Source organism: Chiloscyllium plagiosum, unplaced genomic scaffold (assembly GCF_037043375.1).
Source record: "Chiloscyllium plagiosum isolate Xiang-an unplaced genomic scaffold, Cpla_swu_hap1 HiC_scaffold_30, whole genome shotgun sequence".
Taxonomy (NCBI): Eukaryota; Metazoa; Chordata; class Chondrichthyes; order Orectolobiformes; family Hemiscylliidae; genus Chiloscyllium; species Chiloscyllium plagiosum.
This window is the reverse complement of record NW_028270168.1, coordinates 51,529,047-51,556,489: the sequence shown is the minus strand read 5'-3', so window position 1 is coordinate 51,556,489 and position 27,443 is coordinate 51,529,047. Positions and strand designations below refer to the sequence as shown.

At 45.5% G+C, this 27,443-nt stretch overlaps 1 protein-coding gene across 5 annotated transcripts in view; it reads right to left on the bottom strand.

Moving 5' to 3' along the window:
- col16a1 (collagen, type XVI, alpha 1) overlaps positions 1-27,443 on the bottom strand; it is a 371,262-nt gene that overhangs the window by 152,589 nt on the left and 191,230 nt on the right. For 3 of the 5 annotated variants that reach the window (XM_087976933.1, XM_087976932.1, XM_087976934.1), the window contains 8 exons: positions 23,382-23,411; positions 20,320-20,391; positions 16,921-16,965; positions 13,463-13,558; positions 11,868-11,906; positions 9,339-9,383; positions 3,199-3,234; positions 735-839 (listed from right to left, as the gene is read on the bottom strand). In XM_087976933.1, the coding sequence (XP_087833059.1) occupies positions 735-839; positions 3,199-3,234; positions 9,339-9,383; positions 11,868-11,906; positions 13,463-13,558; positions 16,921-16,965; positions 20,320-20,391; positions 23,382-23,411 (468 nt within the window). The remainder of the gene's footprint in view (positions 1-734; positions 840-3,198; positions 3,235-9,338; positions 9,384-11,867; positions 11,907-13,462; positions 13,559-16,920; positions 16,966-20,319; positions 20,392-23,381; positions 23,412-27,443) is intronic. The other 2 variants (XM_087976935.1, XM_087976936.1) reach the window with 1 other exon arrangement.

Genomic DNA, 27,443 nt, shown 5'->3' with positions numbered 1-27,443 from the left:
GAATTCCTAGAAGCATGGCACTCATCCACAAACTCCATCAACAAACACATAGACCTGGACCCAATATACCGGCCACTACAGCGGACAGCTGAAACAGACAGCCGGAAGTGGCAGGGACAGGCCACTATAAATGCCGGAGGAAACACCATAGAAGCACTTCACAGGAGGCTCCCAAGCACTGAGGATGTCACCTAGACAGGGGATGAAACGTTTGCAACAAAAACTTTCAGCTCGGCGAACAGAACCACAGCAGCAGGTTTTATAAAATCATGAGGGCTGTGGATAGGATAGATAGACAAGGTGTTTTCCCTGGGGTTTGGGGGGGTCCAAAAAGTAGAGGGCATAGGTTTGAGGTGAGAGGGGCAAGATTTAAAAGGGACCTTAAAGGTCAATGTTTTCACACAGAGAGTGGGACATGTATGGAATGAGCCTCCAGAGGAAGTAGTGGAGGCAGGTACAACATTTAAAAGGCATCTGGATAGGTATACAATTCGGAAATGTTTAGCGGGATATGGGCCAAATGCTGACAAATGGGACTAGATTTATTTAGGATATTTGGTCAGCTCGGACAAGTTGGACCGAAGTGTCTGTTTCCATGCTGTATATCTCTGGGACACTGTGTGTTTAATACATTTGTGAGTATCAACATGTAAATCCATGTAACCTGCAGTTTTGAAAACCAATCATAACAACTTCCACCTTCTCACAAGTGCATTTCTGAGCCAAACACTCACCAATCTTCCAGGTGCTCCAGGTTTTGCTCCTTGACTGTGGTCTCCTGTAAATTTGACACCTCCTTGTCCCTCTAGATGTGTCGGACAAATCCCACATTGATCACCCTGTGAACAATAACACGAGCTTAATTATTCTTGTTTCAGTGTATGAAATCTCAGCTCTTCAAGTTGAGGAAAGGAAATTTAAGAAACTGCGCTGAAGGGTTTACATTCCAAGAGCCCACACATTCAGTGTGGGAGATATAATGATTGTAACGAGGTCAGCCAGGTGGACCTCACAGAATATGAGTTTTCTGATTGGGGCTGTTAATCTGGTCCAATCAGAGAGCCCTGGATGACAGATAAGAACAGGAGTGTCAGACAACCTGTTCAGAGTTGGGTCTGAAGAAGCTGAATTAGTGTCAAGGGCTTTCCAGGTGTAAGCAAGGGGTGACTTGTTGACAGGATACTGGCTTCTGCTGAGTTATTTCAGAAGGTTTTGCGGTGTGAGGCAGGAGAGACACAGAATAAGTAACAAGAAGTAGTACTGACAAGAGAACTTGAGCAATCTTTCAGCCCTGGGGAACTAAAAGCATCCAGAACTCTGAGTCCTCTGCAGTGTTTGGTTGCTCAGTGTTTGATTACGTGTCTCGCAGAGCGCTTCAGAGAACAACTCCGGGACACCAGCACCAACCAAGCCCACCGCCCCCCTGACCAAACACTTCAACTCCCCCTCCCACTCCGCCAAGGACATGCAGGTCCTGAGCCTCCTCCATCGCCACTCCCTTACCACCCGACGCCTGGAGGAAGAACACCTCATTTTCTGTCTCGGGATCCTCCAACCCCATGGCATCAATGTGGATTTCACCAGTTTCCTCATTCCCCCCCCCACTTTCCCCCTAGTCCCCACCCCCCACCATATCCCAGTTCCAACCTTCCAGCTCAGCACCGCACTCATGACCGGTCACACCTGTCCATCTTCCTTCCCATCTATCTGCTCCACCCTTCCCTCCGACCTATCACCTTTATCCCCCACCTCCATCCACCTATTGCACTTTCAGCTACCTTCCCCCTAGCCCAGCCCCCTCCCATTTATCTCTCCCACCCCAAGGTCCCCAGCCTCATTGCTGATAAAGAGCTTTTGCCTGAAACATCAATTTTCCTGCTCCTTGGATGCTGCCTGACCTGCTGTGCTTTTCCAGCCCCACATTCTTGACTCTAATCTCCAGCATCTGCAGTCCTCACTTTCGCCTAGATCTCTCTGTTGACTGCTTACTGCACGTGATTAATGAAAGTTTGGTTTGGTCTCTGGAGAGAGACTGTAAACATGGGAGCAGACATTTGAAAGCATTGTAAATCCTACATGCATAGAAGCTGGTGTGTCATCTTTGTATATCTCCCAGGTATAAAATATAAGCCTCACCTTGCAAAACCACACCCCCATCCAACATACTACACAATCCTTTCCCTCTCACTCTATTATAACACTTTGCCAGAGGCACCAGATGCTAATACTGTATCGTAGGTGTTCAATGCCTGTAATGGATTATGGGATTGGGAGGAGGTTTCTAAATTTATACATAATCCTTGGTTGGCAGGAGCTGAGTTTACAAATGATCCCTGACAAGATCCCATATTTATGTGGGAACTCTGATGGTACCCTCCTGTTCGCATGGCAGAGAAAAAGGTGTGATGTGAATGATAATTAACTTCACTAAAATCAGGTAGTAGGCATGAACTGCCAAGTCACTTGATGCCCACAAACAGATAGACAGTGAAATGGTGTCTGTTAGGTTTGGAGGTGTGAGCTTGTAACATGTAACTTTCTAAAAAAAAATGTAAATTTCTTAAGCCCTGACGTTCATCAAGTGCCTCTCTGGAATTAAACACAACTCTCATCACGATCAAAAAAATGGGTTCCATAGGAAAGTGGATGAAATTCAGTGGGATCTGGGATGAGGCATTAAGGTGAGGATTTGGGATGATAATCAGAAAGGTGTAGTGGGCTGAGTGTCCTTTCTCTATGAAGGTGACCTTCCTCCTAATATCATTCACAAAATCCAACCTCTGGTGCACTGCAGCTAACTAACTATTCTTTAATATCAGCGTGAACAGCAAGTACTAGAGTAGTCTTTAACCCGAAGGGTCACTTCAGCTTGGTGTCTCCAAGTCCACATATCTGGAACAGAAGAAACTGTATCAGCATCAGAAGGAAATCATCCCCCTGGTCGCATCAGAATGAGCCTTTCCTAACTCAGAGACATCAGGAATGCATTGAAGCACTTCCATGTTCACACTAGGCTGAGACACTTTGATTGTCTCGAATTGATACTGCCACCACTTTGTCCTGCAACACACTGAGCCGTGAAGTGACTGCCTGAACTACTGTCAGAGCTAGCTCAATGTTCTTTAGGAAGGGCTGATTCTGGATCATGGTGACTGGTTACACTTGGACAAGGACTGGCAGCCAAACACAGTGACTTACCTTTTCTCCCTTTGGCCCTGGTAATCCAGGTTTACCCTAAAAACAGAGAAAAGGCCAAAGTTTAATGTCGTCCAGAGGAGCTGATGAAACTTTAAACACAAGCAGCAACACCTGTTCACTCCATCAAATCACACATTAAAATTAACGTTGAATCATTTTCTTTTTGACTATGGAGGATTACTCATCTTGTTGTAGACTGCAGGACCTAAGTCTACAGGCCAGAGTTATCTTACACTGACAGTCTAGTTACAGTGTTGGACTAACAACCCTACAGTTGGAAGCTCAAAACCTAGTTCAGCAAATCGTGAAATTGAATCCAACAAATTTCAAATGACAGTCTTGTACACTTCAGGACAGAGGTCTAGTACGTTGATTTTCAGATATTACTGATTTAATTTCCTCTGGGAATAGGAAACATTAATTAAAGCCAATAGTGATCGGAACCTCCTTAGTGCAGATGGTCTAGATGGAGTTGTTGTTGTCAGGTGTGTCCAGGAAGGATTCCTGACTCAATATGTAGATAGACCAACTGCCATATTGGATTTGGTGCTTGGCAATGAGCCAGGCCACTGTCAGATCTCTCAGTGGGATAGCATTTTGGTGACAGTGACCATAACTGCCTCAACCTTTGATTGGGGGAGGGGAAATTATCAAGCTATTAGACAGGAGTTGTGGAGTATAAATCAGGAAGAACTGCTCGACAGGAAATGCATAACAGAAATGTGGAGGCTGTTCAAGGAGCACTTGTTGCGAGTGTTGGATAACTTTGTCCCACTGAGACAGGCAAAGAATGGTAAGGTGAAGGAGCCTTGGATGACAGGCAAAGAGGAGCTTCTCGTCAAGGGGAAGAAGGAAGCTTACTTAAGGTTGAGGAAGCAAGGATCTGGCACAGCTTGAGAGGATTGCCGGGTAGCTAGGAAAGAACTCAAAAATGGACTGAGGACAACTAGGATGGAGCACAAAAAAGCCTTGGGGGAAAGGATTAGGGAAACCTAAAGGCATTCTACACTTATGTGTGGAATAAGAGAATGATGAAGACAGAAGGTAGGGCCGATCAAGGAAAGTAGAAGGAACTCCTGCCTGGAGTCTGAACAGGTAGGGGAGGCCCTAAATGAGGTTTTTGCTTCAGCATTCACTAGAAAGAGGGACTTTGTTGATAGTGAGAACTCCATGGACCAGGTTAATAGGCTTGAACAGACTGATATTAAAAAAAAATAAAAATCACACAATACCAGGTTATAGTCCAACAAGTTTACTTGGAGGCAATAAACTGCTTCTCCATGTTGTGGAGCAGAATCATACGACTCAGAATCTTATAGCAATAGGACTGCAGTGTCATGGAATATAATCTTAAACAAATTTAGCTTCAGTCTTTCATCTTTTAGAATGATCATGTTAGTTTCAATGCCTTCATATGTAAATCTCAGAAATTTTTTAAAGTTATTATGACATTAAGAAAGTGGATATGCTGGAAATTCTGGGAAGCATCAGTCCCCAGGGCCAGACCAGATATATCCAAGGTTACTACGGGAAGCAAGGACTGAGATTGCTGCACCTCTGGCGATGATCTTTGCATCCTCACTCTCCATGGAAGTAGTACCGGATGATTAGAGGGAGATGAATGTTGCACCTCTGTTCAAGGAAGGGAATAGGGAAATCCCTGGGAATTACAGACCAGTCAGTCTTACGTTTGTGGTAAGCAAAGTACTGGAAAGGATTCTGAGAGATAGGATTTAAAGCTATTCGGAAAAACATAGTTTAATTAAAGATCGTCAGCATGGCTTTGTGAGAGGCAGGTCATGACTCACAAGCCTTGCTGAATTCTTTGAGGATGTTACAAGACAAGTTGATGAAGGTCGAGCGGTGGATGTGGTGTATATGGATTTCAGTAAGGCATTTGATAAGGTTCCCCATGGTAGGCTCATTCAGAAAGTTAGGAGGTATGGGATACAGGGAAATTTGTCTGCCTGGATACAGAATTCGCTAGCTGAAAGTGGTATTAGGTGGAAAGTATTTCGCTTGGAGGTCGGTGACCAGTGGTGTCCCACAGGGATCTGTTCTTGGACCTATGCTCTTAGTAGTTTTTATAAATGACTTGGATAAAGAAGTGGAAGGGTGGGCAAGTAAGTTTGCTGATGACACAAAGGTTGGTGGTGTCATAGATAGTGTCGAGGGCTGTTGCTGGCTACAACAAGATACTGACAGGATGCGGAGCTGGGCTGAAAAGTGGTAGATGGACTTCAACCTGGATAAATATGAAGTGATTCATTTTGGAAGGTTGAATTTGAATGCTGAATAGAAGGTGAAAGACAGGATTCTTGGCAGTGCGGAGGAACAGCGGGATCTTGTTCATAGTTCCCTCAATATTGCCACCCAACTTTATAGGGGAGAAAGTGAGGGCTGCAGATGCTGGAGATCAGAGCTGAAAATGTGTTGCTGGAAAAGCGCAGCAGGTCAGGCAGCATCCAGGGAACAGGAGAATCGAAGTTTCGGGCAAAAGCTCATTCCTGAAGAAGGGCTTATGCCCGAAACGTCGATTCTCCTGTTCCCTCGATGCTGCCTGACCTGCTGCGCTTTTCCAGCAACACATTTTCAGCACCCAACTTTATAGGGTTGTTAAGCAATGGCTTTCATTAACATGGATTTTGAGGTTAAGAGCCGTGAGATTTTGCTGCAGCAGCTCTATAAAACTCTGGTTAGACCATGCTTGGAATTTTGTGTCCTATTCTGGTTGCTTCATTAAAGGAAGGATGGAAATGTTTTAGAGAGGATGTAGAGGAGGTTTACCAGGATGCTGCCTGGATTGGAGGGCTTGTCTTATGAAGAGAGGTTGAATGAGCGAAGGCTTTTCACTCTGGAGAGAAGAAGGAAGAGAGGTGACTTGATAGAGATGTACAAGATAATGAAAGGCATAGATAGAGTAGATAACCAGAGAATTTTCCCCAGGGCAGAAATGGCTGTCATGAGAGGTCATAATCTTAAGGTAATTGGAGGAAGGTTTAGGGGAGATCTCAGAGGTCGGTGAGTCAGAGAGTGGTTGGTGCGTGGAGTGCACCGCTAGCAATGGTAGTAGAGTCAGAGGCATTAGGGACATTTAAGTGAGTGCTGGACAAGGACATGAACGGCAGTAAATTGAGGGTGTGTAGGTTAGATTGATCTTAGATTAAGATAAATGCTTGGCACACCATTGTGGGCCGAAGGGCCTATACTGTGATGTATGTTCTAAAGCTCAACTTGTTCAAGCATTCCCACCCTGGGCTAGTGAACATTCCACTTCACTTCCACACTACACTCATACTGCCCTCTGAGTGCCTGAACTTGTTAAAAGCAAACACTTATGAAAATGGAGAATGATATTAAGAGTCCAAATATTGTAGAGGGACAAAGATCAGACAATCCAACACCAGAGTGAGGAACAGGAGTTGGTTGGTTATTTAGCTGCTTGAACCAGCTCTGTTTGTGGTTTTAAATCCACTTTCCTGTCTGTCCCCCTATAATCCTCGATTCCCTTGATAAACAAAAATCTGCTCAAATATGATCAATGGCCCAGTCTCTGCTGCAGTTTGGGGAGAGAATTCTAAACATTAATGACTCTGTGAGAGAACAAATTTCTCCTCATTTCCATATTAATTTGGAGACCTTTTTATTTAAAGCTATGCCCTGCTCTTTCTAGATTCTCTTGAAGATTAAACATCCTCTCAGCATCTTCTCTGTGAAGTGCCAATAAGACCATTCCTCTAAACTCCAATGAGGACAGACCCAACCTTCTCCATCTTCCCTCACATGAGCTGAGTGAACTTTATCTAAATTGTACCTAATGCAAACACGTCCTTCCTCAAGTAAGGTGACCAAACTGCAAGGGGTGGCACAGTGGCTCAGTGGTTAGCACTGCTGCCTCACAGCACCAGGGACCCAGGTTTGATTCCAGCCTCAGGCGACTGTCTGTGTGGAGTTTACACATTCTTCCAATGTCTGTATGGGTTTCCTCCGGGTGCTCTGTTTTCCTCCCACAATCCAAAGATGTGCAAGTTAGGTGAATTGGCCATGCTAAATTGCCCACAGTGTTCAGGGATGCGTAGGGTAGGTGCATTATTCAGGGATAAATGTAGAGTAATAGGGGGAATGGGTCTGGGTGGATTAATCTTCAGAGGGTCGGTTTGGACTTGCTGGGCTAGAAGGCCTATTTCCACACTGTAGGGATTCTATGTTTGGTACTCATAAGCGTGGTAACAACAATCTCCTGGGTGGTAGCAGCAAAGCTCCATCATCCCTTTTACAGTAAAAGCCAACATTCTAGTTGCTTCCTTAATTACTTGCTGTATCTTCATGCCAATAAAACACCATTGGCTGTGTCGTAATCTTTCAAACAGCATGTTAGCAAATCCCTTTTGGTAATCTTTACTCTCATTGTTCATCATATCCTCAAGATTGTCTATGAAATGTGTCCAATATTATTTATCTTCTAAAGAATGATGCTGACTCTACCTGTCTGTATTATGATTTTCTAAATATCCTACTCCCACTTCTACAGTGGTAGATTCTAGTATTTTTCCCCATGACAGATGTTAGACAAACAGGCCTAACAGTTTCCCGCCCTCTGTCTTCATCCTTGAACAGAGATGTTCCATTTGACGTTTCCTAATCTGTGAGGACCTTGAAGTTCTGGAAGATTACAACCAATACATTTCCTATCTCTAAAGTTACTTCTTTTAAGAATCTAGAATGTAGCTCATCAGATCCAGAGAATTTGTCGGGCTTTTCAACCCTTTAGTTTTCACTGACGATAACAACTGCTTTAAGTTCCTTCCTCCCATTTGTCTCATTTCTTTCTTCAGATGCATTTTGTGGTCTCCATTGTGTCAATAGATACAAAACTTTTGGCTCCTGCCATTTCCTTATAGCTCACTATTAATTTCCCAGCCTTACCCTCTCAGGGGCCAATGTTCACTTCAGCAACTCTTTTCCTGTTTGTATACGTGTGGGAACGTCCACTGTTTTTATATTTGACGCTAGTTTTCTCTCATCCTCCTTTTGGTTTTACATATCTTTTGCTGCTTTCAAAAACCATCCAAATGTTCTGCCCTACTATTGATCTTTGCAGCATTGTACGCCTTTTCTTTCAATTTGATACGATCCTTAACATGGGTTGTGCATCCTTCTTATATAGCCGTTCTTTCATAATAACATGCATATTTGTTGAGAATGTTGAAATATCTCTTCAAAGGTCCCCCACTGATTATTCATCATCTTACATTATAATTCACTTTTTCAGTCCAACTTTAGCCAACTCTATCCCAAAAAACCTTGCAACGGCAATTGCAAGAGCAAAACACTATTATAGGCCTGCATTACTGATTCAAATTGAATGCCATGATTACCCTTGCCAAGAGATCCTTTTCTGTGACATCATTATTCTAGCTGGTCTCATTAATTGTTAACATGCTCAAAATAGCATCACTTCTGGTCGATTCCAAAATTTAATATTCTAATAAAGTATCCCAAATGCAGTCTGTGACTCATCCTCCAGATTACAGTTACACGTTTGATTTGTCCAGCAGATTTGATGAGTAGAATCATTTACAATTATTGAAGTACCAATTAAAAACTGTCCCCATCAAACATACCCAGGTCAGGTACAGCAGGGGGCTAGATACAGAGTAAAGTTTCCTCTGCACTATCCTGATCAAACACTCCCAGGACAGGTAGAGCACAGGGTAAGTAACGCTCCCCAACACTGTCTCCACCAAACACTCCCAGGGTTAGATACAAAGTAAAGTTCTCTCTACTCTTTGAAACTGAAACTAAAGCTCTTTCCACTCTTTTAAACTGAAAATAAAACTCTCTCTGCACTGTTCCAATCAAACACTCCCCAAGTCATGACCAGCACTGGATTAGATGCAAAGTAAAGTTCTCTCTATACTTTTCCAGAACAGCAATGGCACAGGGTTTGCTGCAGAGTCTCCCTGCATTTTCCCCATCAAACACTCCCTGCAAACTCACCAGCCTCATGGTCTCTTTACTGAGAATGCTTATGCATTAGGCAATTCACTCTCACTGGAAAAGCATTAATTCTGCTCTGTCCCAGTCAGCTGGGATCATATGGGTAATTTTGTTTGAAGTCCTACAATCATTGTACTTACAGGTTTTCCCGGGATGCCTTCTGGGCCAGGATCCCCATCATTTCCCTGAAGAACACAAGGAGAGGTGAAAATTCTGAAGACACAATGAGGTTTAGCAGCTCCTGGCTGCTATTTGAAAGCAAAGAACATCCCTGAGATTTACAAGAAGGTGATAACCATTTGCTGTTTGACCTCACTCCTCACCTTGTCTCATTTGCACATTCATGTGGAGATAAGATTATGATTCAAAGTTTAGGGTTGCACGTCATCTGTAGATTGGCTGAATCTCTTTTCCTTGTTCAACCCACTTAAAAGTCCAACAACAGTGAAAGGAATAGGAGGAAACTATGTACATTTAGCAAAGAGGTATTCACTCAGATTCAGAATAGTGGAATTAAACCTTAAACGTGAAATTACAGTGTCTCAGGCTGCATCTGTGCTGACAGAATAGTATGGTTAATGAGTCCATCAATAGCTTAAATACAGTTTGATGAAAGATTATGGAGCTGAAACGTTAACTCTGTTTCTCTCCAGCAAGGCTATCAGACCTGCTGGATATCTCTCACTTTCTCAGTTTAAACTGTAAACTGCCAGGAACTGCAATAGTATTGCTTTGCAATAGATGTCACATTGCAGATTCATTTCAGGACTTGACCAACCTTTAGGGTTGGACAATTCACAGCTCAAACTGCTGTTTGTAAATGATAGTGTCACAGTCACCTCAGACCCCAGGAGGATCTCTGATCATGTCACATCAGCTCTGTGTAAGTGAAGGAATCACTTTAACATCATTACATTGCCCTCAGATCCTCAAATTGTAAAGGTGGAAATGGTCTGGCTGATTAAATTAGTGATAGCACCCTCCCCCTCTGAGGTAGAAGACTATGATTTCTAGTCTTACTCCTAAGTATTCTGGACAAAAGTCCAGACTGACACTTCAGTACTGCATTGAGTGAGTGATGCAGTTTTAAATGTCGTCCCCAACTTTCCTTGTGGAAGATCCTATGTCACTATTTCAAAAAAAAAGAGCAGGGAAGTTCTCCGAAGTGGCCCAGACAATAATTATCCCTTAATTGACATCACAGAAACAGATTACCTGGACACTTCCACACTGCTACTTGTGATACTGTGCATAAATGGGCTATTGTGTTTCCTGCACTGAAGCAGTGACTACACTTCAAAAATATTTCACTGGCTGCAAAACATTTTGAAACATCCAAAGTTTGTGCAGGATGCTGTAAAAATGTTGGTCTTTCTTTGTGTTTCAATACACCCCTCTTCCCACCCCTACACATGTTCTGCCTCAGAGAGGTGGGCATTTTATTAACATTATGTCCATATGGGACCCTCATATAAGTTTGACATTGACCAGGTTTTTAGATGCTCTATGGGGCGGGAGTGGTGTGAAGGTGCTTCTACAGGATTACTATTCCAGAGTGGAGTACCAACATTCCCGGGCCATGGGTTCAAGACCCGTCCACGGTCAATAGTGACATTTAAATTTAATAAAGAAAAAAATCTAAAAGTGACCACTATCATTTTGTTTTTTGTTTGAGAAACCCATCTGGTCACTCATGTCCTTGAGGGAAGGAAATCTGTCATCCTTACCATGTGTGTACAGTGACTCCATGCCCACAATAATGTGCTTGACTCAACTGCTCTCTGGGCATTTTGAGATGGGCAATAAATGCTGGCCTAGCCAGTGATGCCCATGAAAAAAATAACACAAAAATGTGTTTCTTGAAAGTCCCCCATGGGCAGATGTAGACGGAGTGCCCCTTCACCCTCAGCACTTTTAAGGTGGCCTCCAAGGTGCCTGTACCCTTGATTCATCTCTTGTCCCTTTCTCAGGGGTTGGAGGTGCACATCCCAGACAGTGATGACTGACCTCTTATTCCTGCCCACCAAAAAACCTTGACCTCTAACCTAGACAACCCACCCTGATCGCCCAGGACCATGCCTCCTGCCTCTGGATGGCCTGCCCAACTGTCAGCTAGTCAGTCAATCAACTCCTGGAAACTCTTTGAGGAGAAAGTGAGGTCTGCAGATGCTGGAGATCAGAGCTGAAAATGTGTTGCTGGAAAAGCGCAGCAGGTCAGGCAGCATCCAGGGAACAGGAGAATCGACGTTTCGGGCATAAGCCCTTCTTCAGTCATTCCTGAAGAAGGGCTTATGCCTGAAACGTCGATTCTCCTGTTCCCTGGATGCTGCCTGACCTGCTGCGCTTTTCCAGCAACACATTTTCAGCTCCTGGAAACTCTTGCAAGAGAGTTAAAGCATGGAATTGCGTTTTAATGCTCCAGGGATTTTACTCCCCAGCTACCCACAGTCATGACTCAGGGATTAATGGCAAATCTCTGGAAACAGCAGGCCATTCCTGAAGGGACAGAAACCTGCTGAAGATTGAACAATGCACTTGCAACAGTTAGTGAATAAACAATGGAGAGCAGCGTGGTAAGGATGGTGTAGGCAATAATTAATGCACAGAGGTGTGTAGTTACAGAGATTCCAGGATGGAGCAGCATATCTGGGTGAGCTGAATATACTTACTGCTTCTCCTTTTGGTCCGGGTGGGCCACCAGGTTTCCCCTTTAGGACATAAAAGGTGACAATTGTTAAAGCAGCATTAACCACAGGAGGTTACACTAGTCTGTCTGGTAGGGAATGAAGGAGATAGAGCTTACACATGGACAGAGAGAAAAGGTCTGGAATGAAGGAAGCCTCACTGCCCCTACAGAGAAACACTGAAGACACAACACAGCCTGGGGCAAACCACAGATTGGGCAAGTGACATTTTTCACCAGGAGGACAGGGATAAGAGTGTTCTCTTACAGAGTACTCATTTACAAACAGAGATGTGGAAGAATTGTTTTTCTCAGAGGGCAGTGAATGTTTGGAATTCTCTTCCCTAGAAAACTGTGGAGGCTTTATTACTGACGGTATTTAAAGAGGAGGTTTATCTTTGAAAAACAGAAGAGTTAAGGGCTTTGACGAGTCAGCACAAAAGAAGAGTTGAGGCCTGGTAATAAATTGTCATGATCTTATAAAATGGTGGAGCAGGCTTGAGGGGCCAAATGGCCCATCACCTACTCCTATTTCTGATGTGGCAAGAGTGAAGGCCGGGGGAGGGGGAGGGGAGTTGAGGGATGGTGGTGTGGTTAGAGGTTGCGCTGTCGACTCTGCAGGACTGCTCTGGAGAAATTGAAGAAGAACTTCCAGACCCGTACTGTAAACAAAACCCTGGAGCAAAATTACAGAGTCATTGAACATAACTACGTATAAGTTTCCTTGTTATTTCAATGGGGTTGCAAGGGGTTGGGATGGTGACAGTGATGGGGAGAGGATGCTGAGCAGGAGGACAAGGGGTGGAAGCAGTGAGGGAAATGGGGGAGGGAGAGGAACAGCAAAAGGGTTGGGCGAGGGGGCAAGGGCTGTGGTAGGACACGGGTGAAGGCAATAGGGAATGGAGTGGGATAGAGAAGAGAAGAGGAGGGAACAGGGTGATGAAGGGGAAGTGCAGGAGGGAAGTAAAGATGACGATGGGAGGGGAATGATGGGGACAGGGAAGGAAAAGTCAGGAGCGTGGACAGTCAAGAGGGCAAGTAGGATGGTGCAATCATGGGTGGCAAAGGGGAGGGGTTGGTGTGAGGGGCTTGTGACACTGGGTTGGAGGGATGTCGAGGTGAACGGAAGAGTCGGAGGGATGTAAAAGTTAAGAGAAGCTTATTAGGGGGGAAGAGATTAATGTCAGGAGATGGGTTGGAGAGAGACAAGATGAGTAGGGGGGATAAGGAGTGGGAAGGGAAGGTGAGAATGAGAAAGAAGGAATGGTGATGGGACAGGTGGAGAGGGGGAGAGTGTGGGAGGGAGTATGGGGTGTGGTGTGATGAGGAGTAATTTGTGGGGATCACCAAAGAGAGGAGTATGATCACTACTGGGTTGGATAGCCCAGCTGAAGTAAGACTCATTCCATTGGGAATCTCAGAGAAATGGTGGAGAAGCTGAGTGTGGTCCAGGCTCCTCTGCCATCCTGGCCCTGTGCTGCAGTAACATTGTGGACTGCACTTACCCCACTTCTGCTGCCTGACTTGTCACACAGCCCTCTCTGCTGCTGTTGTTCACTCCATCCTGCAGCCAACACTCACCGGTTTTCCTGGTATTCCTATCCCTGGGGGTCCTGGAGGCCCTGGGGATCCTGGCTCACCCGCCAATCCTTCTGGTCCGACTGGTCCGGGATCTCCCTAATAAAGAGAACAAATATCTGCTGAAGCCTCCCACAGTCATTGGTCTGAAAGGTACATTCCCTGACTAAGGGGCCACACATAACCCGTGACGATGGAGGTGTAAGGGTGGTCGCTGTCAGCACGTTTGAAAAGAAAATCTGTCTTTTCTCAGAATTGAGATCGCGGAATGGATTTTTCGAGCATGAATGATGCTCCTGCCTCTGAAAGAACGGTTATGTTCAAAGGGTGTCCTTTAAATACTGGAAACCAACAAGCAACAAATTGCCTCAGCTGAGTTCTGGGGCCATCAATCTGCCATAACTGTAGGATTTCTGAGCCAAAAGCAGATCTACGTGACAATGACTCAGAAATGTAGTTTTATCTTCAGGCACTTTGCAATGCTGTAAATCTCCATCATGGCAGCTCAAGGAAAGGAGTTGGAGATGCACCAGCTCTCTTGACAGTTAAGAACATGAATAAGAAATGTTTCGAGGGATATGGGCCAAGCAGAGGCAGGTGAGACTGGTTTGGATTGGGATTATGGTTAGCATGGACTGGTTGGACCGAATGGTCTGTTTCCATGCTCTATGACAAAAGCTGAGAAAAGTTAACCTGTAGAAACTAAGAACTGAAAGAAGACAGAGGGTGGTGGTTGTTGGGAAATGTTCATCCTGGAGTTCAGTTACTAATGATGGTACCGTATGGATCTATTTTGTGTCCACTACTGTTTGTCATTTTTATAAATGACCTAGATGAGGGCGTGGAAGGATGGGTTAGTAAATTTGCAGATGACACTAACGTCAGTGGAGTTGTGGACAGTGCAGAAGGATGTTGCAGGTTACAGACAGACATAGATAAGCTGCAGAGCTGGGCTGAGAGGTGGCAAATGGAGTTTAAAGTGGAAAAGTTTGAGGTGATTCACTTTGGAAGGAGGAACAGGAATGCAGAGTACTGAGCTAATGGTAAGATTCTTGGTAGTGTAGAAGAGCAGAGAGATCTTGGTGTCCATGTACATAGATCCCTGAAAGTTGCCACCCAGGTTGATAAGGTTGTTAAGAAGGCATACGGTGTGTTAGCTTTTATTGGTAGAGGGATTGAGTTTCGGAGCCACGAGGTCATGCTGCAGCTGTATAAAATTCTGATGCGGCTGCATTTGGTACATTGTGTACGGTTCTGGTCACCGCATTATAGAAAGGATGTGGAAGCTTTGGAAAGGGTTCAGAGGAGATTTACCAGGATGTTGCCTGGTATGGAGAGAAGTCTTATGAGGAAAGGCTGAGGGACTTGAGGCTGAGAGAAGAAGGTTGAGAGGTGACTTAATTGAGACATATTAGATTATCAGAGGATTAGATAGACTTGACAGTGACAGCCTTTTTCCTTGGTTGGTGATGGCTAGCACAAGGGGACATAGCTATAAAGTAAGGGGTGATAAATATAGGACAAATGTCAGATATAGTTTCTTTACTCAGGGAGTAGTAGGGGCGTGGAAAACTCTGCCTGCAACAGTAGTAGACTCTCCAAGTTTAGGGGAACTTAAATGGTCATTAGATAAATATCTGGATGAAAATGGAATAGTGTAGGGATAGATAGGTTTCAGATTGGTTCCACAGGTCGGTGCAACATCGAGGGTTGAAGGGCCTGCAACTGTGCTGTTATGTTCTATATTCTAAACTGTTCCAAAGTAAGCATTCAACGTTTGGGATGTGCACTGGCTCCAGAAATGATTCAATCTTTTTAGGAATCCGCTCTCACAAAGGTGTGACTCCATATCCCCGTGTCTGCTCTCACAGTGTGTAATAGGAAAGGCAGAGATACACTGAAATATAGTTGTGCACTTGCAAAGTAAGAGCCAAACACTGATGTGAGACCCCCAGCTGCATGATTCGTTCACCCTGAGGCAGCCAGGCATCAGCGAAGCCAGAGCAATATATAACTGAACAGCCCGTGGCCTGAAAGGAGATTCTGAAGGCCAACAGAGTGGTCTACACATTTCAACATGGAGCCAGGAACGGTCCACCTGCTCCTGAAATGACATACTTCCACTTACTGCCCTCCACCCCACTCTCATAATTGACAATCTGCCCAGATGGTTTCGACCATGTACTATCTAGCTCTGTGTTTGGCAAATTCTATTTTAAAGTTCCTTTGCCCACTTATCAAAGTGAGAACATCTCTTTGCATTTCCGTTCTGCGCATCCTCATTTTTTTGAGAGTTGCTCTCCCATTTTCCATTCCTCTCTCACCCTCACACTGACAGTCAGGACCATCCAACCTTCAAGGAAGAAACCAGCAGTGGAGGAACTGTCAGCTGGTACAGGAAGAGGACAAACACACCAGTCTAGTTTCTGACTACATACCCAGAAAGCAGACACAGGCTGATGGAGTTAGTCCCCTGTGAGACCAGCTTCTTTAAAGTGAACCATTTTTGAAGCTAATACCAGAACGACACATTGCTGTGCTACAACACAAGGAGAGATTTACCCACGAACATGCCTACATAAACCTTACTAGCAGATAAGAGCTGTATTGGTGTAGGTGGAGCTAGTTTGCTCAAACTTAGCTCATATCCTGTGGGACATAATTTATTGCCCCAACTCCCACCACTGCAGTGAACAGCCTTTTAAGTTACAGATCTCATTTACCATTCTGCCCCTATAAACCATTCCAAGAATTGATCACTCTTTAGATGAAGTATATATAAGTAATCAAAAATTGATCTTTCACAAGAGTACCCTGTATCTCATTGTTTGGCTGTATTTTGATGCATTGCTCCAAACTAAGATTACCCTTGGCTATTAAGTAAGTACAAGGCTAGAAATTTTGTCAGAAGTGACCCAATGCCTGACTCTCCAAAGCCTGCCCACCATTGACAAGGCACAAGTTGGGCATGTAATGGAAAACACTCCACTTGCCAGATGACCATGGCTCCAAAACACTATTCAGGATGAAGAAGCCTGCTTGCATTGTCAGTCTACCTAAAGCATATGGACTGCAATGGTTCTAGTAGGTAATTCAACACCACCTTCCCAAGGGCAAGGAGGAACAGGCAATAAATGCTGGTTCAGCCAGCGATGCCCAGAATGAATATAAAGAAACATTGCTTCCCATTTAATACCTTTGATAGCTCGCTAATGAGAGAGAGGGTAGCCTCCACCAGTCACTCTCCTTCAAATTTAAAGTCCTCCCTCCAGTATTTTTTCATTACTCACTCATTTGAATTTAAGAAACTCATCCAAACATTTTTTTTCTATTGAGTCAAAAGTCTGAAAGGCTAAAAGTCAGGTTCCAAATTTCAGTATGATATGATTCCAATGCCCTCAGATAGCTGCAGCCTCACACTCCCAGCAACACTTAAAAACAGTTTCAGATTACTGACAAACCTTTGCACCTTTTGGTCCAGCCACGCACAACTCTCCCGGTTTTCCCTGAAAACATAATTAGAATGGTGATTAAGAACAGAATAAATGGTGATTAAGAACAGAATAACTTTCATCACAAGCTGATTCTGTGACTACAACTCCCATTTCCCTGCATTCAGTGCTGCAAGCAGGGTGTCAAATAGGAAGGAGATTGGAGCAGGGAATCATTCTGTCGCAAGGACAGAAACTCTTCAGGAATCCCATTTTTACTGGAACAATCCCACTGGGCTCTGACTGTTCACTGGCTCACTCAAATTCTCTTTCTCTACAATCATAAGTCCCAGCACAGGATCAGTCCATTCAGCCCATCAAATCCTTCCTGTGATTTTCCCCATCTGAGCTCTTCCAGGCTAATCCCCCCCTCTCCTCCTCATTACCCATACTCTTCACTGTCCCATCCAGTCAGATTCAAATCTCCTGCTTACGCCCCATTTCCTTCAATTTTCTTCTTTCTCACATGTTCAGTAATTTCCTTGTAATACTCCTCTGAATTCTGCTTTAACAGCAATTCACACTTCTACCATTCAGAGCCATTATACAATAATGTATAAGTGATGCTCAGTGTTCAGTGCCTGTTTCATTTCCCACTCTGGACGTTGACAGTCCCAAATACAATGGGCCAAAGACTTCCAAAGTGGAATAAATTTTTGCATGTCACCCACTAAATTGCTAACATGTCTACTTCAAGCCTTAAATAACAGAAATAATGTGAACTAATTTCAAGATCCCAGATCTCAAATCTTACCATGGCATTTGTTCAGTCTGAATTTTACAAAATTGATAAAATCCAAAAGGTTGACAAATATCCTACATTAGTTAAAAATCAACACAACACCATGTTATAGTCCAACAGGTTTAATTGGAAGCACACTAGCTTTCGGAGCGACGCTCCTTCATCAGGTGATTGCCAGGTGTTGTGTGATTTTTAACTTTGTACACCCCAGTCCAACACCGGCATCTCCAAATCATGAATCCTACATTAGATTAGATTCCCTACAGTGTGGAAACAGGCCATTTGGCCCAACAAGTCCACACCAACCCTCTGAAGAGTAACCCACCTCTCTATATGTACCCCTGACTAATGCACCTAATTTAGCATGGCCAATTCACTTGACAGGCACATCTTTGGATTGTGGGAGGAAACCCACACAGACACGGGGAGAATGTGCAAACTCCACACAGTCAGTCGCCCGAGGGAAGCTTCGAATCCAGATCCCTGTTTCTGTGAGGCTGCAGTGCAAACCACTTAGCGACTGCTGCTTTGCCCCAGCATATGGAGGAGCTGGTGTTGGACTGGGGTGGATTAAATTAAAAATCACACAACACCAGGTTATAGTCCAACAGGTTTAATTGGAAGAAGCTTGCTCCTTCATCAGGTAGCTAGTGGAGTAGGATCATGTGACACAGAATTTATAATAAAAGATCAAAATGTCGTCCAACTGATGCAGTGTATTGAACAAACCTAAATTGCTGTTAAGTCTTTAATTACTTAGAATGGGGATACAGGTTTGGTTTGAATTGATTAATATGTAAGTATTTACATATTTTAAATGGAATCCAGAATATGTAATCTAGAACCCTAGTGTTTTGGGGGCATGAGTTTAAATCCCAACAATGGCAACTGATGAAATTTGAATTCAATAAAATCTGAACTTTAAAAAGGGAGTTTTATGATGCCCATGTAACTATTGTCAATCATTGTAAAAGTTCCTTGAGCCTGTAAATGTCCTTTAGTGTTGGAAAAGTGCCTTCCCTTCCTGCTCTGGCCAAATGTGACTCCAGATCCATAGTAAAGGGATTGACTGGCATCTGCTCTTTAAAATGGGCTAGAGGGCCAAACAGTTCAAGGGTGGTTAGGAATATGCATCGAACACTAGTCTTGACCAGTGATCGAGAGTGTGGCACTGGAAAAGCACAGCGGATCAGGGAGAATCCGAGGAGCAGGAAAATCAATGTTTTGGGCATAAGCCCTTCATCAGGAATGAGGTGCATGGGCTGGGAGGCTGAGAGATAAATGAGGGGAGTGGGGGGGGAAGGTAGGGAAGGTAGCTGAGAATGCAATAGGTAGATGAAGTTGAGAAAGAAGGTGATAGATCGGAGAGGAGGGTGGAGCGGATAGATGGGAAAGACAATGGACTGGTCAGGAGGGCAGTGTTGAGTTGGAGGCTTAGGATTGGGATAAGGTGGGGGCAGAGGAAATGAGGAAACTGGTGAAATCCACATTAATCCCGTGGGGATACAGGGTTCCAAGGTGGAATATGAGGTGTTCTTCCACCAGGCGTCGGGTGGCTAGGGCTTGGCAATGGAGGCCGCCCAGGACCTGCACATCCTTTAGTGGAGTTGAAGTGTTCAGCCACAGGGCAGTGGGATTGGTTGCTGCAGGTGCCCCAGAGATGTTCTCTGAAACAATCTGCAAGTTATCATCCTGTCTCCCCAATGTAAAATAGACCACATCAGGTGCAACGGATACAGTAGATGACATTTGTGGAGGTACAGGTAAATTTCTGTTGGATGTGCAAGGATCGCTTGGGGCCTTGGATGGAAGTGAGGGGGAGATGTGGGCGCAGGTTTTGTGCTTCCTTTGATGGCAGGGGAAGGTGCCAGGAATGGGGTGAGGGCTGATGGGGGGTGGGGGGGGAGGGGAACATAGATCTGACAAAGGAGTCTCAGAGGGAATAGTGTCTCCAGAATGCTGATAGGAGTAGAGAGGGAAATATATCCCAAGTGGTGAGTTCTGTTTGCAGACAGTGGAAGTGGCAGAGGATGACACAATGTATATGGAGGTTGGTGGGGTGGGTGGAAGGTTAGGACTGTGTTGGGGGGGAGGAGGGTTTTGTCTTTGTTGTGTGGGTGGGGTGGGGTTCGAGGGCAGAGGTGTGGGATGTGGAGGAAATGCGCTGGAAGGTATCATCGACCACGTGGGAGGGGAAATTGTGGTCCTTGAAGAAGTAGGCAACCTGGGATGTTTTGTGATGGAATTGGTCCTCCTGGAAGCAGATGTGGCAAAGGCAGAGGAATCGGGAATAAGTGATGGCATTTTTACAAGAGGAAGGTGGGAGGAGGTGTAGTCCAGGTAGCGGTGGGAGTTCGTGGCTGGTAGTGGATGTCCGTGGTTAGTTAGTTGCCGTTAGTCTTGCCCAATAATGTCTACATCCCATACAAGAATAGAGGAAAGAAAAAACAAGTTGGTTCGGTAGAAGATCAGTTCAAAATTCCAGAACATCAACCCTACTCTCTTCTCGTTGCGACCTCTGGATCTTCCCTAAATCTATTCCTTCCCTTGAATCCAATATCCCCACATGGATTTTAATGAATTTGTATCAAGTTTTGTCATGGAACCACAAAAGTCGGAATACTCACGTCTCTTCCGGGCAGACCAGCTGATCCCTGCAACCCTGGTTCACCCTTTTGACCTTTCTCTGACTTCATAGGCTGAAAGAACATTCTCAATTTAGACAGAAATAAGTGCAAATAATTTAAAAAATTATTTAAATTACTAGATACAGTTAAAAAGAAAGGGGTTCATAGGAAAGGGTGGATACAAAAACCGGATCTTAAAACTATTCATAACACAGTACCTCCATCGTCTGATTACAGCAAGTCATCCAATTAGGAGTGGTATCAGCACCAGTGGCCTAACACACCAACACAAGAATAATACAGAATCTGAGCCTGTCAGCCCAAGGGATTAATATTCAGTGGGTGACAGCCCTGGTATTCCAACCTCTGAAAACTCCAATCCCACTATCTTCCTGCCACTGTTTATAAATCCAGAGAAACAGGTAGGTTGGTGATAGTCTAATCCATCACCTGAAGCTCTGTGTCTCCAGCAGGGCCACATTCCCTGAAGAGCACACTGGAGGATAAACCCCGATCGTTTATTGAGATCCAGCTGCAGGATTTGACCCAGGTCCTTGACTGCTGCCAAATGATTCCAGCTGGTACACACATGGCAGGGGAACCAAAGCAGGGAGGTGTGACCATGCAAGAAGGAAGGTGTCACATGACAGGTTAAGGAGAGAAGCGCAGACTGAGTAAGTCCATTTTAACAACATTTGCATGACCTTCATCCTTTGTAATCATCTCTCCTGTCAGAAGACATTTAGATTTAGAGGTAAATAAAGAAAGATGTTAAGGTTAAGTGTTCCATTCCACGCCACTGATTTTTTTGAAGTAATTTCTAAATATCGCTGTAAGCAGACCAACCTTTGGCTAATTTTAAGAGTAATTTGCACATGGAACGTAAGTGTGGCCCTGGTATTCATCAAAGACTCAGGTGGATCTGAGAAATCCTTGTCACCTGAGGAGTGCTGATCATTCTTGTGCCCATTTCCCTTGTAAGATCTGTCTGCACAGCCAACAGCTGCTTATCTGAACCCCTTGGCAAGGTGATGTGGGAGTAATTGCAGGGCTCCTCTGACCAGTCAGAGGTGGGGCTGGCAATGCTCTGGTGAGCTTGAACCTGGTGCTCCTCTGCTTCACTCTGGGGATGGTGCGCTGGCCTCATCAGCCCTGCGTGCAGGAGAGAACTGTCATCACTGAGAATCCATTCTGAGCCAAGGTTTCTCTGAGCATATACATCATGACTGTTTCCTGGGAAATGGGCACATTATTCTCCTGTGGTCACATTCCAATTTCACAGTCTTAACGGTTTACAAATGCAACTGACTGTTTCCATTTGTCACATCCTTTATGTCCCATGTAAGGTTCGATGAGATGCCATGTATTGTCCTGGAAGCTGCTGCTGTGTCGGTGAGGGCCTCTGGCACTCTCCCACCAAATTCACAAGGCAGTTGGTCTGGATGAACAAGCTGACACATCTCAGTTCTACCCTGGCACGTCCTCAGATATCTCTGACATCACCTCTTGGATATCTGGTCGGAGTTAGCTCTTGTCCTCTGATGTCAATGCCTATCTTTGCCAGTTCCTTTCCCAGATACATGTCTCCAGATCAGCCTCATCCTCTGGGTACTGCCCTATGTTGGTCTCTGGGTTCATGCTGTCGGTTTTAGATTAGATTACTTACAGTGTGGAAACAGGCCCTTCGGCCCAACAAGTTCACACTGACCCGCCGAAGCGCAACCCACCCATACCCCTACATTTACCCCTTTTAACCTAACACTAAGGGCAATTTAGCATGGCCAATTCACCTGACCTGCACATCTTTGGACTGTGGGAGGAAACTGGAGCACCCGGAGGAAACCCACGCAGACACGGGGAGAATGTGCAAACTCCACACAGTCAGTCACCTGAGTCGGGAATTGAACCCGGGTCTCTGGCGCTGTGAGGCAACAGTGCTAACCACTGTGCCACCGTGCCGCCCAGAGGGTTATCGGGGCAGAGGCCTGATTATGGCAGTGATGACACTGTGTGAAGAGGCAACCAAACTTGTGCAAGCTTGCTTATCCGCAGTTCCCAATTTAGACAGAAATAAATGCAAACAATTCAAAAACTTGTTTAAATTACAAGATACAGTTAAAAAGAAAGGGTTTCACAGGAAAGGGTTTTAATGCATTACAAGTAGACTCTTTAATTGGCAAAATTGTGCAGTATGTACATCACATACACAGGATAACCCTCCTCCTACTTCAACAATACAGGGGACCTCAATTATCCGAACGAGATGGGCGGGCACTATTTCATTCGGATAATCGATTATTCGGTTAATCAATAAAATGCCCTCCCTCTGGTGCTCGGAGTTTTTAAAGTCTCTTCCGTGTTCATGAGACTGCAGCAGCACACAGCATGCGAGACCCCACTCCCTGAACCCGTCCAACATGCCTGCTCTTGCCCCCTCAGCCCCGCCCCCCCCAGCCCCGTGCAACACTGTCCCCTCGCCCCCCAGCCCTACCCCCCCCCCCCCCCCCCCCACCCCAACCCCGTGAACACCCCCGACGCAGCCAGCCACAGCCACACACAACGTTTTGACACCTCTGCTCTGTACAGGACAATGTTGGAGAGATTATCTCGGGATGGGGGAGGGGGGTTAGTGTACACCCTTCTGTAAAACTCCAGGGAAAGTGTGGGGAGAGAGGGGAGGGTGGGAGGTCAGTCATTTGGAGACGGTGCCTGTTTAATCACTGTAAACAAAAGATACGATCACTGTTGGAAACACGTCTTTGATGTAACGTTTCCATCGGGACCTCGAGATCTCCTTCGGATAATCCGATTTTCGGATAATTGGATTTTCGGATAATCAAAGTTCCTCTTTATACAGAGAAACTACATTTGACACAAAATCCTAAAGGTACAGTATGAGTGATTTTTGAAACTCATTCCTGCACCGGGAACTCCCAATCACCGACATCATTTAGAGAAATACGTTGAGTATATGATTCGGTGATCATTCCACTGAACAGGGCAGGAGAGAATTCATTTTCAGTATGTATGGTTGCAGAATATTTTTCTGCAGAATCACTTACCCTTGGTCCCAAGGCTCCTTCGATAATTCCCTGTTTATTAACAGAATGAATTCAAATTATTCTGGAACTTTTTAATCACAGACATTGTATTTTTGATGACAGGAATCCTAACCAACAAGAAATTTCCAAAATTATTGCCAACTCATACTTGATGTATTCCTAGAGGTTCAAACTGACTCACACACATGCAGCCTCACAAGAATATCCACACATATACAGACAGGAAGATATAAACATCACCCCCCGCACACATACACACACCTACACAGCTATACACAGATACATATCCATATAAAGGATAGACACATACATAGAGATACACATTCACACATGCTGTCCACAAATATATATACACACATGCACGTTTACACATATATAGACACACACTGCCCTCCACACACATATATAAATACACACATGTGCATATACACTAGTATATATTACAGAACATCACAGAAAGGCAATCACATTGCAGTCATTCAGTTTATACCTCTCTTTCTCTCTCTTCCCCAGTTTGCGCTACTCTCACTCCCTCCCTTCCTCAGTTTGTGTTCCTCACTCCCTCTTTGTGATTATGTGAACCCCCCCCCCACCACCAGTTTGTGTTTTTCTCTTTCCCTGCCCGACTGTGTGTTCCTCTCTCCTTCTCCCTGCCCCAGTTTGTGTTCCTCTCTCCTTCTCCCTGCCCCAGTGTGTGTTCCTCTCTCCTTCTCCCTGCCCCAGTGTGTGTTCCTCTCTCCTTCTCCCTGCCCCAGTGTGTGTTCCTCTCTCCTTCTCCCTGCCCCAGTGTGTGTTCCTCTCTCCTTCTCCCTGCCCCAGTGTGTGTTCCTCTCTCCTTCTCCCTGCCCCAGTTTGTGGTCCTCTCTCCTTCTCTGTGCCCCAGTGTGTGTTCCTCTCTCCTTCTCCCTGCCCCAGTTTGTGTTCCTCTCTCCTTCTCCCTGCCCCAGTTTGTGTTCCTCTCTCCTTCTCCCTGCCCCAGTTTGTGGTCCTCTCTCCTTCTCCCTGCCCCAGTTTGTGGTCCTCTCTCCTTCTCCCTGCCCCAGTTTGTGGTCCTCTCTCCTTCTCCCTGCCCCAGTTTGTGGTCCTCTCTCCTTCTCCCTGCCCCAGTTTGTGGTCCTCTCTCCTTCTCCCTGCCCCAGTTTGTGGTCCTCTCTCCTTCTCCATGCCCCAGTGTGTGTTCCTCTCTCCTTCTCCCTGCCCCAGTTTGTGTTCCTCTCTCCTTCTTCCTGCCCCAGTTTGTGTTCCTCTCTCCTTCTTCCTGCCCCAGTTTGTGTTCCTCTCTCCTTCTTCCTGCCCCAGTGTGTGTTCCTCTCTCCTTCTTCCTGCCCCAGTTTGTGTTCCTCTCTCCTTCTTCCTGCCCCAGTTTGTGTTCCTCTCTCCTTCTCCCTGCCCCAGTGTGTGTTCCTCTCTCCTTCTCCCTGCCCCAGTGTGTGTTCCTCTCTCCTTCTCCCTGCCCCAGTGTGTGTTCCTCTCTCCTTCTCCCTGCCCCAGTTAGTGTTCCTCTCTCCTTCTCCCTGCCCCAGTGTGTGTTCCTCTCTCCTTCTCCCTGCCCCAGTGTGTGTTCCTCTCTCCTTCTCCCTGCCCCAGTGTGTGTTCCTCTCTCCTTCTCCCTGCCCCAGTTTGTGGACCTCTCTCCTTCCTTGTCTTTCTTCTTCCTTCCCCCTATTTATTTGCTTTTCTCAGTGGACTCAATGGAGTCACCATACAGTGTTAGAGCACCTCCTTCATGGCTTTTATGGAACTGACAGAAACTCACAGGAGAAAATGGGATGATGTTACAAAACTGTTATTTCTCATTTTGAGCAGAGTGATCGTATGTTCACTTCACCCGGGAAACTCGCCATCCCCATCCATTTGGTTTAGGCACCAACCTAAGAGCTCAAATATGAGTATGAATCATTTATAGCACAAGCCCTGATGTCAATGAGATGTTTGAGCAGGGAGGTAGCTAGCACGATGTGTGACCTACTTTCCAGCTGAGTGAGACTGAACAAACTATCCAATGCCTGATCCAGCATGTGCTGAATTTACAATCTAGGAAATACACGCTGGAACAGACCAAGAAAATAAACTGACTGGAGCAACTCCCTTAACAAAGTCAGTCATGCCACCCCATGAGACTAATTAGAGATTCATTATAAACTGAAACCAAAACCAAGTTATAATTTAAACCACGTGTAGAACTGAGTGCCAAGGCTGGTTAGCTGAGAGCCAATAAAATTGCAAAGCTTCAAATGACTGATCTGCCTATGCATTGTGGTTCTCAAGTACAGGATGTTAGACAGCCGACACAGAGACTTATAGTTGGTAATCTACCATCTTGCTTTGTCTTCAGCATTGAGAATATCTTTGGCACTGCCATAGTTAACTGGCTGGTGCTGTACATGAGGTAGAGAGGGTTGAAGAGTGTGGTGCTGGAAATTTACAACCAGTCAGGCAGCATCCGAGGAGCAGGAGAGTCAACATTTCGTGCATAAGCTCTTCATCAGGAATGAAGGGGTGGCCCAAGGGGGCTGAGAAATTAATGGGAGGGGGTTGGGGCCAGGATGAAGATGGCTGGGAATGCAATATGTAGATGAAGGTGGGGATGAAACTGGTAGGTCGGAGAGGAGGGTGGAGCGTGTATGTGGGAATGAAGCTGGAGAGGTAGGACAGTGCCAAATTGGAAGGTTGGATCTGGGATAAGGTGGGGAGAGGGGAAATGAGGGAACTGGTGAAATCCACATTGATCCCAGGTGGTTGGAGGGTCCCAAGGCGGAAGATGAGGTGTTCTTCTTTGAGGCATCGGCTGGCTAGAGTCAACGGTGGAGTTCAGTCACAGGGCAGTGCGGTTGTTATAGAGTGTCCTGGAGATGTTCTCTGAAATGTTCCACAAGTTGATGTCCTGTCTCCCCAGTGTAGAGGAGACCACATTGGGAGCAACGGACAAAGTAGATGACGTGTGAAGTACAGGTAAATCTCTGTTTGATGTGGATGGATCTTTTGGAGCCTTGGACAGAGGTGAGGGGGAGGGGGGTTGGTAATGATTAGATTAGATTACTTACAGTGTGGAAACAGGCCCTTCAGCCTAACAAGTCCACACCGACCCGCCGAAGCAAACCCACCCAGACCTATTTCCCTACATCTAACGCTACGGGCAATTTAGCATGGCCAATTCACCTAACCTGCACATTTTTGGACTGTGGGAGGAAACTGGAGCACCCGGAGGAAACCCGCACAGACACGGGGAGATTGTGCAAACTTCACACAGACAGTCACCTGAGGTGGGAAATGAACCCGGGTCTCTGGCGCTGTGAGGCAGCAGTGCTAACCACTGTGCCACCAGGTTTTGCATTTCTTGTGGTGGCAGGGGAAGGTGCCGGCAGTGGAGGGTAGGTTGGTGGGGGGGAAGGGAATGGGCCTGAAAAGGGAGTCACGGAGGGAATGGTCTCTCCAGATAGGGGTGGGGAGGGAAATATATGCCTGGTAATGGGGATCCCCCTCCCACTCCCCTAAGGACATGCAAGTCTTGGACTTCCTCCACCACCAAACTCCAGCCACCCAACGCCTGGCGGAAGAACACCTCATCTTCTGCCTTGGGACCCTCCAACCACATGGGATCAATGTGGATTTCAACAGTTTTGTCAACTCCCCTCCCCCCACCTTATCCCAGATCCAACCTTCCAACTTGGCACTGCCTTGTTGAACTGTTCTACCTGTCCATCTTCCTTCCCATCTATCTCCTTCACCCCCACCTTCATCTACCTTTCGCATTCCCAGCTACCTTTCTCCCAACTGCATCCTTCCTCCCATTTATCTCTCAGCCCCTTTGATGAAGAGTTCATGCTCAAAATGTCGACTTTCCTGTTCCTGGGATGCTGCCTGACCGCTGTGCTTTTCCAGCACCGCACTCTTTGACATCTTCAGCATCTGCAGTCCTCACTTCCTCCATGAGGTAGAGAGGTTTGGGCTTGCCTATGAGTGGGATAGTTGTTTAAAATGGGATTATTGGGGTGGTAGATAACCAGCTGGGCATTGATTCACAGGCTTAGTTCATATATTTGTGCAATGTCATACTATTTT